A 17988-nucleotide genomic window follows, 5' to 3' on the forward strand; every position below is an offset into this window, starting at 1 on the left:
ATTCATTTTATGGCCAAAATTGAAAAAAAATACAAGGGGTTAGCCTTACATTTTTAGTCAAAATTGGCCAAAAATTGACTTTTCTGAAAACAAGCTAGAACTTCATCTCGATGCAAGTGGATCATCAATCAATACTCTCTCAAGCACAATTTGGAAGATTCGGGCAAAATCATCAGCTTTTCTAGAAAAAGAAATTAATTTTTGAGTGATTTTACCTGATATTTTCGACGGAATTTCCCCTTTAAAAGCACATCTGTCCAGAAATCGATTTGGAATGTGTTCTAGGGCCCTTACAGCATCTTTCTAGCAACTTTCAAGCAATTTCATTTTTTGGCCAAAATTGAAAAAAAATACAAGGGGGTTAGCCTTACTCTTTTAGTCAAAACTGACAAAAAAAACTGACTTTTCTGAAACGAGGCAGAAATTCATTTGGATGCAAGAGGATCATCAATCAATACTCTCTCACGCACAGTTTTAAAGATTTGGGCAAAAATCATCAATTTTTTTTAGAAAAAGAAATTAATTTTTGAGTGATTTTACCTGAAATTTTCGACGGAATTTCCCTTTAAATAGCACATCAGTCCAGAAATCGATTTGGAATGTGTTCTAGAGCCCTTACAGCATCTTTCTAGCAACTTTCAAGCAAATTCATTTTTTGGCCAAAATTGAAAAAAAAACAAGGGGTTAGCCTTACATGTTTAGTCAAAATTGACAAAAAATTGACTTTTCTGAAAACAAGGTAGAAATTCATCTGGATGCAAGCGGATCATCAATTAATACTCTCTCACGTACAATTTCAAAGATTTGGGCAAAATTTATCCATTTTTTTAGAAAAAAGAAATTAATTTTTGAGTGATTTTACCTGAAATTTGCGACGGAATTTCCCTTTTAATAGCACATCAGTCCAGAATTCGAATTGGAATGTGTTCTAGAGCCCTTACAGCATCTTTCTAGCAACTTTCAAGCAAATTCATTTTTTGGCCAAAATTGAAAAAAAATACAAGGGGTTAGCCTTACATTTTTAGTCAAAATTGGCCAAAAATTGACTTTTCTGAAAACAAGGCAGAAATTCATCTGGATGCAAGCGGATCATCAATCAATACTCTCTCAAGCACAATTTTGAAGATTCGGGCAAAATCATCAGCTTTTCTAGAAAAAGAAATTAATTTTTGAGTGATTTTACCTGATATTTTCGACGGAATTTCCCCTTAAATAGCACACCTCTCCAGAAATCGATTTGGATTGTGTTCTAATATTTTGAAGCATCTTTCTAGCAACTTTCCAGCAATTTCATTTGTTGGCAAAAATTGAAAAAAATATACAAGGGGTTAGCCTTACATTTTTAGTCGAAACTGGCAAAAAAATTGACTTTTCTGAAACAAGGCAGCAATTCATTCGGATGCAAGCGGATCATCAATCAATACTCTCTCACGCACAGTTTCAAAGATTTGGGCAAAAATCATCCATTTTTTATAGAAAAAGAAATTAATTTTTGAGTGATTTTACCTGAATTTTTTGACGGAATTTCCCTTTTAATAGCACATCTGTCCAGAAATCGATTTGGAATGTGTTCTAGGGCCCTTACAGCATCTTTCTAGCAACTTTCAAGCAAACTCATTTTTTGGCCAAAATTTAAAAAAATACATTGCCTTACATTTTTAGTCAAAATTGGCCAAAAATTGACTTTTCTGAAAACTAGGCAGAAATTCATCTGGATGCAAGCGGATCATCAATAATACTCTCTCACGCACAATTTTGAAGATTCGGGCAAAATCATCAGCTTTTCTAGAAAAAGAAATTAGTTTTTGAGTGATTTTACCTGAAATTTTCGACGGAATTTCCCCTTTAATAGCACACGTCTCCAGAATTCGATTTGGAATGTGTTCTAGTGCTCTTCAAGCATCTTTCTAGCAACTTTCAAGCAATTTCATTTTTTGGCCAAAATTGAAAAAATATACAAGGGGTTAGCCTTACATTTTTATGACATGCCCCTATCCCAGGAGGGGGACCCCCAGTTCTCTTAAACAATTGTTTTCATAGAAATTATCTCAAAATGATGTGAACCCCCTCCCCACGCTGACACTATAACAAATCTATACTGGTAATAACGTCCGCCTGTGCACAACATACGGACAGCAGAGGCAGTTTCGTCGTGGGGTTTTTGTACACTGTTCTGTAACAAGTGAGCATTGATAATCTTCGAATTTGAACTGCGCCCAAATAGTATGGTGCGATCCCCTCTCCCCTCCCCCCCCCCCCCCGATTTTCGGAGGCCAAAATGTCCGGAGAAAAAAAACCTGTCTACATTGCAGATTTTTTTGGCTGACGAACTCCCCCCCCCCCCCCCCCCCCCCCGCAAAAATGTCTGGTTCCGCCCCTGCCGCCTCTTGGGTTCCACGCTTTTGGCGGGTCATTTATATTCATCATCGGCAGTTTTTCAAGGTGTCAAAAGGCAACTTAAGAACGGACGAGTCATCGGCTGATATGCCGCTGCCTAGCTGTTTGGTCGTGGCCCAAAGGCCTTCCCACATTCTGGGGACTCCAACAATAATTGCTTACCCCATTTCATTCTTTCATCCTTCATGAGTTACAGAAACTTCATTTGGGTCAAAATAGTGAGAAGTCGATATCACATTTTACATCAATGTACCAATTTACGTCAGAGGTGGATCTAGTAACTTTTGCTGGGGATGGGTTGGGAGGAGGGGGAGTGGTTCAGGCCCGTCAGATTCAGATACGTACACATGTACGTACTTTATTGTTTCAGAGCAGGAGAAGGGTTCGACCCCCCAGCCCCTCTGGATCCGTGACTGCATGTCACTGACAGTCAAAGGCAAGTCTGTAAAAGCCCCATGTTATGGAATATTCCAATTCAATCCTTAAGGTACATTGGGGTTTTCCACTTGACTTTGTTTTTCTATTTTGTATTTCCAGTTTTAAGGGTGAGGGGCTTTGTTTTCTTGCGTTTTCCTATTTTGCGAATAACTATAAAAATTATATTTGGGGAATGTTCACAATGAAAGAAACGTTATTATTTTGAAACATGTAATAAACACATTACAATGTACATTTTTATTTTTGCCCGGTACAATATTGCATACTGCATTTCTTACTTCAATTGAAAATTGCAACATTAATAATGGCAAAGTCATATTGATCGAACAAAACTTGGTTTGTCAATCATTAAAAAATCATTTATTTATCATAGACCTTTGCTTTGTTTTTAATACTACCGTAGGCCTGCCGAGCAGATGTAATCATCAAACTAATTAAAACAAAGTTTTAAAAAATAGAGGCTAAAAAAAAAATCAAAAAGTTATGTGCTAGTCAAGCTTTCAGGGATCGGTCTGAGCCATAACAATGCCCCAGCCAATCCCTTAGTTCTCTTCCGGGGTCTCGGCGTCCCCGACCAATACACACTTCCTTCCCTGTCCATCCATGTAACCCCGGAGGGCCAGTCACCATGTAAAAGCAAAGAGCTAAGGGAGGAACAGGGCGGCCCCTAAGCCCTGATCCTCCGAGTGGACCACATGCCCTGAACCTGTACGAAGGTGCCAACCTGGAATTCGCGGACAGTACCAGCAGCAGTGCTTACCGATTAAGCTAAGGTACTGTTGGTATTTTACGACGGGAAAGTAAACATCTTATAATGACTGAATAGAACGCGTGTTGAAAAGCAAAAGACACCGACGGGATTCGAACCCGGGCTCCGCGATTCGTGGACGACGGATCTAACCACTCGGCCACCAGGCTTCCTTAGAATTCTCCTCAAAAACAATTTGTCTTAATAATAGGCGGAGAAACCTGGAACATTGCTGTGTGCATCTGTTTTGGCTTCATAGACAAACAGAATTGAAGTGAATGTTTCGGGCAGTAATGAGTCAACTGTTTTCATTTGTTTGGACAACGGCAGCCTCGTTAGTATTAGGCCTATACGTGCACTAAACATACTTATCGTTACACAACAATGAACACTATTATTATGTAGGCTATTTTGAATTTTGGCGGGATGGGGTGGGGGTTCAGGCCTGTTAGATTTCCATATCTGATCTCATCATTTTTGTAATTTTTAGCCTATTTTGTGTGTGTCAGCTTCACAGAATCTTGTGAGGGAAGTAGGGATGGCATTCTGGGTAACTCATCATGCCCTATATATATACAGACATAATTAAAGCTGCTGTAACTGTTTAAAGGGTGCAGGCTAGTCTGGTTCCCTGACCCCATTGTCCTTTGGACTTGAAAAATATCTTTAGGTGGGGCCGGGGAACAGTCTACAATCTCGGCCAAAATGGTTGGGACACTTCCTGAGCCTAACAACAGTCACCCACTCCCCCGCTCCCCCGGTCACTGTTGTTCTCTCCAGCTGATGGAGCACACACCGCGTAATGAGAGACAACATTGAACAAAAAAAAGTCATATTCCCAAAACCATTAGGAAGTGCAAGCAATGCTATGTAGATGGTTGCGCCTGTGTCACCTGTTAAATAACAATCTATTCACACGAGAGCTTCAAAAACTAGAATTGACTAATGATTGACAGATTGCGGAAACACCATGTGCGAATGATTTCTCAATGAAGAGAATGGTTCTGAAAAGAACCAGGGGTATAAACTCGACGTTCCGGTCAGTGTGCTCTGATCATCTTCAGTAGAGTTGACTAGTGATCTCAGATAGCAAAATATTTGCCCTCCACATCGTTTTCTATCTCATGAAATCTCTACGATTCCAGTAATTTTGATTCAGATCAAAGAAAAGACTTAATTCAATCAGAAAAATTTCAATCAATTCATTTATACATTTATTTCTTCATGCATCTGACATCACATATGCAATATCACACAGATGGCTTGCAATATATACATGCGTCATTGACTTCTCTCATTTTTGACGTCAGTCCCACCACAAAAAGTCTGTGTGAATGGTCATGACGTGTTTATAGTCCTACAGGAAATGCAGAAAGACAGAGACTTGTTGCTCTACGGATGATAACACTTACAGATTTCCACTTCAAACAAAACTGTCTTGAAAGTGAAAACAATTTTAAAGGCTTAAGTGTTTATGTTATATCCTTGACAACTGCTCAATGATTTCTAAATGTCTTCGTAGAACTACAGGCTTGGTTGTTAAACAAAACATATATTTTTTGTTGCAGTTTCTGAATGTACATACTTGCGAATCAAGACAAAAACTTCATATAAGAATCCAGCAGACAACAAGGCTGGAAGCTAAAAATGTTATTTTTTACTACACCAACCCACATTTTTCAGATTCAAATTTTATTTGATTTTGAGAAGTTAAAATGGAGTATTTGAAAACAACATTCTCTTTCATTGTTACTTTTTCAGCCTTACCAATTTACTTTTTCCCCACTGCTTGTCAAAATGACAAATTGCTGAGCTTAGGAGAATTTAAACATTCCATGCTGAAACACGACATGAAGTCTTTCTTCTACAAAGAGTTGTACAGTGTATTTCCAATTCAATTCATTACTGAAAAACAGATAAACAGTGCAAAAGGCTTTTGGCTATTTTCCACTAAGCTACTTCTGGCAGAAAAGTTTGCTGTTATTTTTGTTAATCAGCAACAAACTATTCAATAAATCAACGGCTTCGGACAGAGAAACATGCCACACAAAAACAACAGCAAAACTTTCCGCTTCTGAGCCATGTGGAATTAGGGTCCATGCAGACACATCTAGCACTCTACTGAACACATTTGCAAAAGTGGTTGTACACTCACAATTGTTTGCAAGGCAATTGACACCACTGATTGCGTCCCAAATCTGGAACTCAGAAACTCCACTCCAAGAATTCACGAATCAATTCTTTGCAATAAACAACCTTATACAGTAAAAGAACCACGTTTTGGTGATGATCTCTTTTATAAGCCACAAGCTTGAGATTTTGTTTGGAACTTTTTTTCACTGAATTTCAGAAAATATGAGTAGGTAAAATGTTTCCTAATACACTTTTCCATGGGATGAGGAGCAGGGCAAATATTGAGCCCTCCCTTACCTAACACCCATCCTGCAAACATTAATAACCTGAAAACGAGGTCACACATCCCAAGGCATACCAGTTGAACTTGATCCATGCCAATTCTCAAGTTTTATGACCGAGTTGTAGCCAAGCAAATGTAAGTCTTCACAAGTCACCATGTCATCAAAAGTCAATCACAAGTCATCCGAGCATTACTTGATCATCCCTTGATTTAAGAACTGATTTCACTTGTGACGGACTTGTGATGAACCTGTAATGGACATGACAACAGCTCTGTATAATGGACGCCTAATTACAATGGTGTTAATTGCCTATCCAATGAATACATTATGTAAATCTTTCTCAAACAGCTGAAGTTTACAAACTCAGTCGTACATGCAGAATGTGGTTTGCAGGGAGGAGAAGAGAGCGAGTTGATTGGAAAATTCCCCAGTTAATTTTACCTTTTTTTGTCAAAGAGGTTGAAATTTTGTAAACTCACAAGGATGACGTGGTGTGATGTCATATGGCCCAAATAGTAGCATCATTTGAAATATTTGTGGTCCTGTCCAAGTTTTATCATTTTCTTCAAACTTCCAATGGATAAGGACCAAATTGCATACTGAAATGTATTGTTGGGCCCTAAGAACTTTCAGCTCTCCCGTCCCCCATGTAGTCCCACAATTCAACACCAATACCTATCTTAGCTGCATTATTCCTAAGAGCGTTACTTGATTTGCAAGGATCTGTGGGCGAGGCAGACACAAAAACAAGACATTCATGTAGTAAAAATGCCAATCTAAGACCAAGTTCTTAAAAGACAAACCCAAATCACAAAGAAGAGTTCTTGTGGGCTTGTCAAATGAATTACCAAAAGGAGTGAAGCGATAAGCCTCTGTACTGGTGACGTCACACTTTGTTTACTTGTGCGCTTTTCTATGGGGTTACGAAACCATCGTCCTCATTAGGCTCCCATAGAAAAGCACACATGTAAACAATTTGTGACGTCATCAGTACAGAGGCTTAATCCTGTTTAACATCTATTCTTTTATTAAATGTTCATAAAATTAATTTTGCAGACATACAACATTGTACAGGGCAAAGTTGCACATAAAGAACATAGTTAGCCTTGAGAGAAGACTAGACTAGTCTTCCCCTCCAATCCAACATCACGACTAGACTTTCTCTCCATATACCCCACTGATTTATGTCTGATATCAAACACTAGCCCAGCCAAGCCCTACAGATAATGCTTTGCCAAGGCTAGATTAGCCATCTCCTGCTGATAACTTGAATCAAGACTAGACTAGCCTGCTACTCCAGACCCAACTACTAATGTCTTGCATCAAGACTAGACCAGTCTGCCTCCAACCCCCCCAACTGATAATGTCACGTATCAAGACTAGACTAGCCTTCCCCTCCAGTCACCACTGAAAATGCCTTGCAATGCGTCTAGACTAGCCTTCCCCTCCAGCCTCCACTGACAATGCCTTGCAATGAGACTAGCCTAGCCTTCCCTCCAGGCTCCCTTTCCCCTCACTGCCATCCCCATTTGCTATTTCTCCTCTCCTCCTTCCTGTACTCCTCTTCGCTCTCAAACATCTCCCTGTCGTACCCTTCATCCAGCTCTGGCTCCTCGTCCCGGGTTGCCATGGACAACGGTTGCCGGGGGAGACCGTGCAGAGCGGCATCTATGCTGACGATGCTCAGGTTATCCTCCTCGTCTCGCCGGAGGATGCCAAAGGTTTCTAGTAGTCTGGTGCCAGCTGTGGAGTCAAACTCAACGGTTGCTTTGCTGCGTTCTTTCACCCAGCTCTCTATCTTGCGCTCTAGTAAGGAGGCTGGTATCCCACCTGAAATGTGACAGACACAAAGTAATTTGGATGACAGAATAAAAAAAGAAAATCATGGAGGAAACTATGACAACAGAAATGAAATCATGCAAATGCCAATAAATAGCTGCCATGATAGCATTACACATCTAACACACTTTGTGCAAATATCCACGTCTTTAACCCTAACCGCCCTGAATCCTCCAAAATCCTTTTTCCAAATTGGAGGAATTTGCAGGATTGAGGTTACATGGCAAAAGTGCGTTGCTGATTTCGGAGTACGCACTGTGTCAAGGTTTCGGGCCGGACCTTGTGTTGTTTATGCTCAGCCGTGCATAAATTTAGTCCTTGATTATACCTGACATCCGCCGCACTGCTCCAGGATGTCACTGCCTCTGCCTCAGCCTATTGACAGACATAGCCGGAGAATTTTGCAGGATTCAGGCAGTGGTCATCCCTCCATGGACCATATTCAAGAAATAACAGAGGAATTTGCAGGATTGAGGCTATATGCTATTTTTCCATGAGGCCAATTGGAGGATTTGGCAGGATTGAGGCTACATCCTAGCAAAAAGGCCTAGGGAGTAAGGGTTAAACTGCGTTTTGGACACACTTTATAAAATTTCATTAATGTCTGCGCTATGTTCCGACGCCTTACTACTTATTCTGTATACAAATGATCAATATTAACTGTAGCACACTGTTACAGTTTTCCATAAAGACATTGGAACTGACAAACTGCCAAAGAAACACACACACATACAAAAAAGAGAATTTATAATGCCCAGAGATCAAAATTTGTTTGAACTTTTGGTGCTCCAGCAGTTCTACCACAGAATTTTCTGCCTTTGTAGATGATATCACTATTTTGCCGAGTTTGACAATTGACATTAATGTAAAACACACAAAAAAATCTGAAGCACTCCCCTTTATGATGAAGAGTGAAAAAGAAGAGTCCAACAAGTACTTAAAACGCTGGAGGCTAGGGCTTTATGATAATCTGAATTTTGTCAGTTACATGAGCTTTTTAGTGTCTAGTTTGTGTGTAAATTCACACTGTGAGACAAGCAACTCATTGTATATACAGCGTGTCCCAAAAAAAATGTCCCTCTGATAGACTGCTAAATTAATTCCAAAATCAAGTATTATTCTCAATTTAGTGTTCAGATTTAGAAAGCCCATATAATTTTGTAACTTCTGTGAAAATTTCATTGGTCTCGCTTCATTGGTTTTGAATACACAGTCTATTATGTAACAGCAGTGCTTTTCAGCCCATTCCAAGTTTGCAGTGCTACATTTTCTGCACTGCCTTAAATGTCTTTACAAGCTGGACATTGAAGGACAACCCATAAGTGGAACACACCCTGTGAAAGCAAACACGACCAGTGGACTGAACTTTGATTAGTTTTCATTTAAAAAAGTAAATGAACTTGACTTTAGTTACTTAATAACAAAAACAAGAACACAGTTGTTAAAATAAAAGTGAAGCATGAAATAATTACATGTATGGTATGTCTGTAGTGTGCATTTCTTTTTATCAAACTTTGAATGGGCCGGAAAGCACTGCTGTTACATAAGAGCCTGTGTATTCAAAACCAATGAAGCGAGACCTTTGAAATTTTCACAGGAACTACAAAATTAAGTGGGCTTTCTAAATATGTAAACTTATTTGAGTATAAAACTTGATTTCGGTAATTATTCTGTGGTCTATGAGAGGGACATTTTTTTTGGGACACGCTGTAGTGGGACTCATCTTGCTTTCAAAAACCACAGTTGACTGCATTTGCTTACCAAGGGACACTGGAAGACTGCTGTTACCCTCAACTGCCTGAGAAGGTGGTGAGGTAAATGACGGTGGTCTTTCTGCTAGGAGGAACGCGTAAGTTAGCAATGCTTCCTTGAAGGTTTCCTCCTGGGCCCGGTCTACCAGGAGGGTCAAGACTCCCCGGTTATTGGCAACGTTCTTGAAGTACAGCGTCCGGGACAGCTGCATCATGTACCGGGTGCGTCGGTTCTTGTATTTGTTCCAGGCACTCAGGGCCATCAGGCCTGTCACCGAGGCAGTGATCAGGGTCCAGTCCAGCTTGATGTCGGCCAGTAAAGTCACCCCTTTGACTAGGAGACTCAGGGAGCCGATGGCGATGGCCGTACCCAGGACTCCTTGGTCCCAGCGAGTCATCTGGATCTTACCATCCGGTAGGAGTTGCTCCAGAGCCCCAGTCGGGATCTCTTTAAACATCTTGAGGATGAGTTTATTGTTGCCCTTGGGGCGAACGGCCAGGACCACCCTCTTGTAGTACTCGATGGGTGCTGGCGGCTGCTGCCTGGTGACCCGGTAGAATAAGAACGAGAAGAGACGTTTGTAGAGTGGCACTCTCTCCTTGGGTAGCTCCTTGCCAAGAGCCCAGAACCTGAGAATGTCATACTTCTTTGGGTTGACGCTTACCTGCAATGGAAAAATATGAAACCAACTTCATTATCGCAGCTGTTTGCTATTATAGCACTGCAGAACCCCAGCATCTAGTAATCACGAACTAACATCAACCACAATTGCCTGAAATTTTCCTGAATATTCAAAAATCTACCTCTCTGCAGGACACCAACGACAAACTCTTTGTACTTTGCTCTACATTCGTTAATTTTATACTGCAAAATCCTCAAAACCAGTCATCTGAAAATCTGTATTACAGATGATACCCTGTGCTCTTAAAAAACCTTCTTTTTTTTCTCCTTACAAATTTCAATTTGTACATTGTATGTTGTAACGAAAAACTACTTTATTTTGATTTGTGACGTCTGCAACCCTCTGAAAAAGAAATTTTGCATATGAACCCATCCTGCGAAAGTCTGGCAGCCAGCCAATAATTCGATTTTGTAAAGCAATAATTTAATAACTAAACATCAGTGGATTTTTTCGTTCCAAGGCCCATTCAAAAGTAAATGACTGTTATATTTCTAAAAAAAAAGTAAATCAAAACAAAAGACAAAATCAATTTTTCGAGGTGAAACGCAAAAAAAGCACAGGGAACACTTTTTTTAGCCAGTTCACGTCGGATATACATGCAAAGGTTTTGCGGTATAAACGGATGACAGATAAACACGCAACGAGCAAGGCCAGAAATATCTGTCAGCGACTCACTGGCAGCGAGCGAGGCCAGAAATATCAGGGTGTGCCACCCGCAGATGACGGCCTGAACCCATCTGGCATCGAGGTTTGTGAAAAACAATCCCGCGCCTGGGTCCGGTCAATGTCAAAATAATCCGGCGCGAACTGGTTAAAAGGTTTCTCCAAACTCTCCAAACCCACCTGGCTTCATAAAGATGTCAACATGACATGTCAAAAATTAAGACACAAATAGCACAGGGCGCTGGTACAATTATTATCCTAACAGACGGTGTCCAGTACCATATTTAGAAGCAAGTTTGCGAGCTTTTTGTGGGGAGAGGGGAAGGCTCTTGGATAACACTGAGCATACAGTGATTCTAAAATTACGTCAGTGAAGGGCAAGTACACATTATGAGTCCAGCATAAGTCCTCTAGTCTCAAGTCAAGTCTCAAATTATTTCAAATAAATTATGACACTTGACAATTGTTGACTGCTGTGATGTGGGATATTACCTTTTTAATACCTGAAGGGCGCTTAGCACCAAAGGCGAGGCACCCAAGGGGTTAAAAACGGCATATCCCACACCAAAGCAGTCAACAATTGTTTTGTTATATCGTGCCAATAACTCAAAAAGATAAACGGTTGTAAGTTACTGTGTGAGAAATAAATTAAATCACTGCGATGTAACCTTTGATAACTCATTGCGCAAAGCTGGCGCGACGGCAGGTTCCACAAGTGCGCAATGCCCCCAATGAACACAGTGTGATATCACCCTCAGTGTGTGACATGCATTTTTATTGTCCAGACATGTGGCCGTCCTAGACCAATGAAATGACAGTATCCAAGACCATGATATAACAAAAGTGTTTCCTTGCTTATTGTTTATCCTCTGTTAAAGGGAATGTACAACGTTTGATTTTGCTGCAATTTTCAGAAATTAATGGGTTGGAGTATTAGAATGATATAGCAACTATTGTTAAACTGACTTGCTTCACGTTTTGGGCTTGTAGATGCTGGAACAACCAAGAAAACCAATCATGTTCTTATAGTTTGGTTCCTTGACACAACTTAAGATGAAACGGAGAAATTTGTAGACTTTGGGGAATTGTAAGGTCAGAGTATCAGTCTGGCAGGCTTGTACATGTACCTCTTCATATGTGTGTAATCAATTGCAAAAAATGCGGAATAACTAAATGTGAAAAAAAGGAGCAGTTATTGAAAATAAGCCATTTTTCTCCAATGCTGGTTGGCCGACCAGCGTTGGAAAAATACAATTTTTCTTGAAAATGTTGGCACACCAGGAGCCACGATTTTACAGGATGCTTTAGATTGTCATTCCCTAACAATCCAGTAAGGTATTTCGTGATAATATGATCATTTCGTTTTGTGATGTTTGCAAATGTTGTATCTTCCCTTTAACTTGTGACTGAAGTTGTGAGAGGACTTGTGATTGGACTTGTGATGGACTGCAACAATAACTTACACTGACTCCTTCTCCCGAGACGTGTTCAGCGAGAGCCTTCTCAATCACATTTCTGGGCAGCTCGTGGAAGTTGGCCTTGCCCATGATGATTACTAGCTTCCTTAGCAACCAGAATTCACTATCTAGGACATCCTTTTTCCGCCAAAACCTTGTCGCCATGGTGTCCTGGTCCGGGTTGACCGGATCAAAGAGTTGCTAGGAAAACAAAATTGATAGAGAAAATAACATTGCAAACTTTTACCACATTTATTTTCATACAAATTCCTTGCAGTGACAAGTTTTTGGCATGAGGGATTTACACACACGTGAGGGATGTCCATTTCAAGACAAAATGTTCCGCAATCCTGTCATGCCTTTGAATCTCTGTTCTTCACCCTTACCTTCCAAGGTCCTTCAAAGCCAACCAGTACTGTTTGGAGGATATTGTGGAATTAAGGGAGGAAGAGGCCAGCCACAATTACATCACAAGGGGCCTGCTGATGTCACTTTTCTTACCGCTGGACGAAACAGTAGTTGAAAAGAAACCTGCAAAAGCAACTTCCCTTGTGTGTGCATAGAACACAATCTTTTGCCAGAAAACTACTCTACTCAATCAATTTAACACGCAGGGTGGTTCTACACGAGATATGATAGAGTCATTCTTGCACCCCATTTCATCGCTCTATTTTAAAAAGTCGACTAGGTGTTGGCGTATACTTAAATTTTGTAAATAAGCTATTTTTATTAAAACTACCCACGTATCAGAAATCTTTTCCAATCTGTTTCTACAGCGGTTTTCTTCCTCGAAACTGTAACTCTAGGCCAACGCTCGCCTTCAACGGCAATAGTTCCAGACGACATACAAATTAATGCACGCATTCATAAGATGACTCTCATACCAATCTTAAGTTAAAATGAGTGGAGCTGCATTGCTAATGAAGTCAGGACATGCTTAGATCGATCCTAGGACGAGTGATGAGTTAAGACGAGTTACCTTTCCCAAGACGAGTCTTAGCATTTCGTGAAATCGGCCCCTGTGAATGACTCATCTTTTGACTAGTGACTGACTCAATTTACACTCCCTGGAAGATTTTCAGACTACTTGTCAAGCGACTGTTGGAGACGCACCTTTAATTCTGCCAGCACCCCATGGTACTGATTTGTAATTGTCCAATCCAGGGACACAGCAAGCTCCTCAAATTTCTCCTGGTCTGCACTGGTCAACAGCCCCTCCTCCTGCATCAAGAGACGCACCAAGGAGCGACGAGAGATCGGGATGAATCGCTCCCTCAGCCCCTGGTCCTCAGGGGGAAGGGTCAGGACAGGGTGAGTCTCGATTCTCTCCTTGGCTTCTGATTGGCTGAGGGTACTCGAAACCGATTGGCCAGTGGCTGTGGAGCTGGTCCGTGATTGGACAAGCTGGCTGCCACTGGGAGGGATTCTGATGCTCCTGCATATCTGGGGATCAAGAAAACAAGAATTGGCACACCCTCCTTAAATGACTAGACTACGGTAAGTCAGCAACTAGTCAGCTTTACATGTACTAACAGCAAAAAAGTTCCTCATACATGTAAATTTATATAATCAAAACAAGGTTTTGCCGGAGGGGTAACTGAGTGGTATTTGGACATCCAAGAGGCCACATGTATGTGGGACACGCCATTTTGTTCTTTATATAAAACCTCAGAAACTTTGATGCCCTTCTGGGGAAAAAAGGGCCTCTTTCCTTTTTTCAAAAAGCCTGGCCAAGAAAGTTTCTTTTTTTTTAATTGGTCTAAATTTAAATGCGGTTTTACTCAGTTTTCCTTCACAATATTATAATTTGCTAGAGATTACAGATAAACCATGTACATGTAAACACAATACCAATAGTTCTAGGGTAACCAGACCCCAATCCTAATTCCTAGTATTAAACCTTATTTAAAATTCAATTTAAAAACACCCTTTTTTGACATATTTAGTTACAAGTACTGGTTTCTCAAGCTAAAGAAAAATCGCGGACTCTGGCTCTGAGCAAACTATCTAGAGGGCATCCAGTAGCTTCTACACTGCCTTAACCCTCGGTGTGGCCACGTGGTGATAAAATTCTCCACATTTCCCAAATATGGTCATAACTTTTTTTTCAATGAGCCAATAAGGCCAAGATTCCATGTAATCCTCACCCCTGTTATACACCACAAGCCTGTAGACTCCCATTTGCCAGACCCTAACCACTGCAGAGTAAGGAGTGTTGAAAGACAGCAGCCCCAAGAGGCGCCTAATGCCTTTGTGCAGTTTTTGGATATCTTAGTGGCCAACCCTTTTGTGCCGCCGATCTCTCTGTGTCAACCCCTCGTGCCGCCCAGAGCTCAGACAGGTCGTAAACAATCCTGGCCCATGCAAAGGCCATGTGACCTGCCTATATCTTGTGCATGAGGGGGTTATTGACCTAGAAACAGTGTGGTGATAAAATTCTCCATGTGGTTTCACGGTGTGATTTTTTTGGTCACTCGACTCCGAGGGTTAATTTAGTTCCAAGACATATTAAACTCAATGGTTTTGTGTCTGGAGCATTGAATGGTAACTTATCATAACTGGTGAAAAATGGTGTGCAAAAGGGCAATTCCACAGAAAAGTGGACATGGCTGAAAAATGGAAATGTATTACAACTGTATGTCTTCCAAATATTATTAATAATATTAATATCTTCCAAACTACAAGCAATCACAACGTCAATTTTTTTTTTGTAATGTGAGTGACAACAAAACACATATTTTCAAAAAGTGAATGAATGGATTGAATTTTTCTGTCCATTTTTGAGTACCCCTTACCCCAAGGTTGTTGTCTGGCGGGTTTGGTTCAGCTTGATCAAATATTTTTGAAGCAGTGAGAGGTCAAAGTAGCCTCATGGCAAATAAATGTAACGTGAGTGACGGTGGAATTGCCCAAATGAGTTTTTAGAGACAAAGCACATGCGGGCATTTTGGTAAGGCCAAAAAAAATAAGTCTCCGGTTTCTGGTATGGAGCTTGTCCAAAAATTGGTGCGGCGACGCGGCTTTTTTTTTTTTTACCTGACTTTTTTGCTTCAAATGTCGGCTGATGACTGCAAATGGTGCCCGACTAAACTTAGTGCAAATATATGGGAGTCCAGAGAGGCCACATAAAGCTTATTCTCGATCATAACCCCATCTAAAAACACGCTAAAATTGTGCAGTAGCAGGATTCCAGTCAAACCAGTGAGTTTGGCGGTTTTGAGACATCATCTTTCATTGAAAAAAAAACTTTTTCATTTTGCCGACACGCATGGCTACGGCGATGCGCGCGCATACCAGAAACCGGAGACTTTTTTTTTTTGGCCTAAGGCTTATAAAAACAAAATGTCAGTTGATTGTCCGGGTTTTTTTGAAAAAGAGGAAGAGGAGGGACTTTTTATTTACAATTTTTTTCCAAGATTGCCGCCGGTAGATTGTACAAATTGAAACAACTTTTCAGTTCAAAATGACGGCTTTTTATTACCAGTAAGTAGGCCTGCATGTATTCTGCCAATAACCCACACATCTTCAACTGTATTTAACCCAATATGCATGTTCTCTTCAATGGCACTTTCACTTCAACAAAACAAACACAGATGGTCTCAAAGATCGATGAATACGAATGATCAATGACCTCTCCTTGATCCATCTTCCCAGATGCAAAAACGGAGAAAATGTCACATAGCGTGCGTGCCTGCCTTCCATACCTTCCAGAACGAATCAAAATGCAAATGCAAATGCAACCATCTTCAATTTCAAAAAGGAAAACATCAATCAACAACCGCCCATTTCTCAATCTGTACGTACATCATGTGCGTGTAAAAAAAAAGGCAGTGGATATTTAGCCGGAGACGGCAAACCTTTAGTAAACGTTAGCTTGCCGGATATGCACTGAACATGCGCATTTACTGTTTTTTTTTACTTAGACCTTTTTCGGTGACAAATTTTAGTCTGGCTCCATGCCAACATTATCGTTGTAACTTTGTATTCACAAGATGGGAATCAGACCATTTTACAATTTCGAACTTTATTTCCCTTTAAAAAAAGATATATTAAAAAGAAAATGTTATACTCTGCAATAAAATGTTTGAGACATGTTAAAATAATAAAAGAAAAATATTATTATTTTTGGGGGATGGGGAAAAAACTTAGAAATGTCACCTGCGGGGATCGGGATCGAACCGGGGTCTTCCCGCTCATAAGATACGTTGCTTATCAACTAGACCACAGTTGCTACATAATCGTTGATGGTTATTTAATATATCTTATAATTCAACCTTATCTTAGAGAGTACAGCGCCCTCTGTTGATAGGGATTGCCGCCGGCAAACCTTTAGTAAACGTTAGCTTGCCGGGATTACCGCCGGCAAAATATCCACTCTAAAAAAAATGAAACATGCACGATAGAATAGATTGTATTATTTGTGATCCATTGGTAAATTTATGGCGAATATGATCAGATCAGCGAATGACATGAATGACAAGAAATTGGTTCTACGGCTACGCTTCACTCGGTCTGCTATTTGTGGGTCAAAGGTCCATACGACCTAAGCGTGACTCAGCGAGCCTGGTGCCATCTCAGGAAAATGGCTGTCATCATAGCAATACTTGACCAGAAGAAACAATTTCTTAGTCTCAATTTTTATCACTAAACAGATGCAGTATAATTTGCAATTAGAAAATCACAGGTAAATTTTTTAATCCTTTATGCAATGCTAAATATTCTATTTTGAACTAAAAGTTGTCGGCTAGATCGAAAGCTGTTTTACCGAGTTCAAGTGAGTTAACCGGGCCCTGCTGTTCGTCGCACAGACGCGTCCCCTCAAATTTAGGACACTCCTTCCAATTTTGCAGTAGGAAGTCGCCATTTTGACGCAAGACAAACTCTTGAGGGCGCTCATAAAAGGCGCGGCGCAGCAGCGCAGCGCAGGTACTAGCCTTTCACGCCAAGGCCATCGTGCATTAACTGGCCTGCATTCAAAGCGGCGAACCCACCGTTTTAAAGTTCTGTCCACAGATTACAAAAAAAGGTGTGTGATCTAAAGTTTCAGCAAAACGAAAACAATTCACACACATCCCTATAACTGTTTCGTTTTGCTCAAAGAACACTTAACTTGAAAAGTACATGAAAAGAACATGAGTAATTTCAATGATTCTGGTACCACACGAAAGCTTATGAATTGGGCTTTCATATCCTAGATTTTGAAAGTGCTACATGCAGAACTTCAATAAATAATAGTCCTGCCATTTAGGTTTCCTTTTTTGACTCACCCTGTATAGTTTGCGTCCAAACTTGCTCCTATACAGATGCAGTGCAAAACTGCTCACAATTCATTTTTTTTTTCCTTTGGGCGTGGGGGGGGGGGCTTTGTGAGCTTCATGAATCTCTTCCGCCGTTGAGAAAAAAATGCGCAAAACAAAGTTGTCCCGTCGTAGCATTTTAATAGGCCTAGATATACTTCACTTCCGATTTAAACTTGATTTAAAACGAATAATTGGCTTATATATATGCCTATAAGCCAAAATTGGCAGAGGCACTGGCATTTCCGGGTTGAGCGTTGGTTCTGTCATATTATTCTGAGATTCTAATTTATCAGTT

General features: G+C 40.5%; 1 protein-coding gene across 2 annotated transcripts; it reads right to left on the minus strand.

The window, feature by feature from the left end:
* Positions 1-4774: 4774 nt before the first annotated feature.
* Positions 4775-17280, minus strand: LOC119746029 (transmembrane protein 143-like). 2 transcript variants are annotated; one of them, XM_038222796.1, is made up of 6 exons: positions 17159-17280; positions 13507-13836; positions 12400-12594; positions 9601-10255; positions 7508-7830; positions 4775-7089 (listed from the first exon to the last, which is right to left on the minus strand). In XM_038222796.1, exons 1-5 carry the CDS (start codon positions 17255-17257, stop codon positions 7514-7516), a joined length of 1596 nt encoding a protein of 531 aa, XP_038078724.1. In that variant the 5' UTR covers positions 17258-17280; the 3' UTR covers positions 4775-7089; positions 7508-7513. The 2 variants fall into 2 exon arrangements, with proteins under 2 accessions (XP_038078724.1, XP_038078717.1); XM_038222789.1 differs by having other exon boundaries at positions 4775-7830.
* Positions 17281-17988: the final 708 nt, after the last annotated feature.

The sequence above is a fragment of the Patiria miniata genome, unplaced genomic scaffold, assembly GCF_015706575.1.
Source record: "Patiria miniata isolate m_02_andy unplaced genomic scaffold, ASM1570657v1 HiC_scaffold_12, whole genome shotgun sequence".
NCBI lineage: Eukaryota > Metazoa > Echinodermata > Asteroidea > Valvatida > Asterinidae > Patiria > Patiria miniata.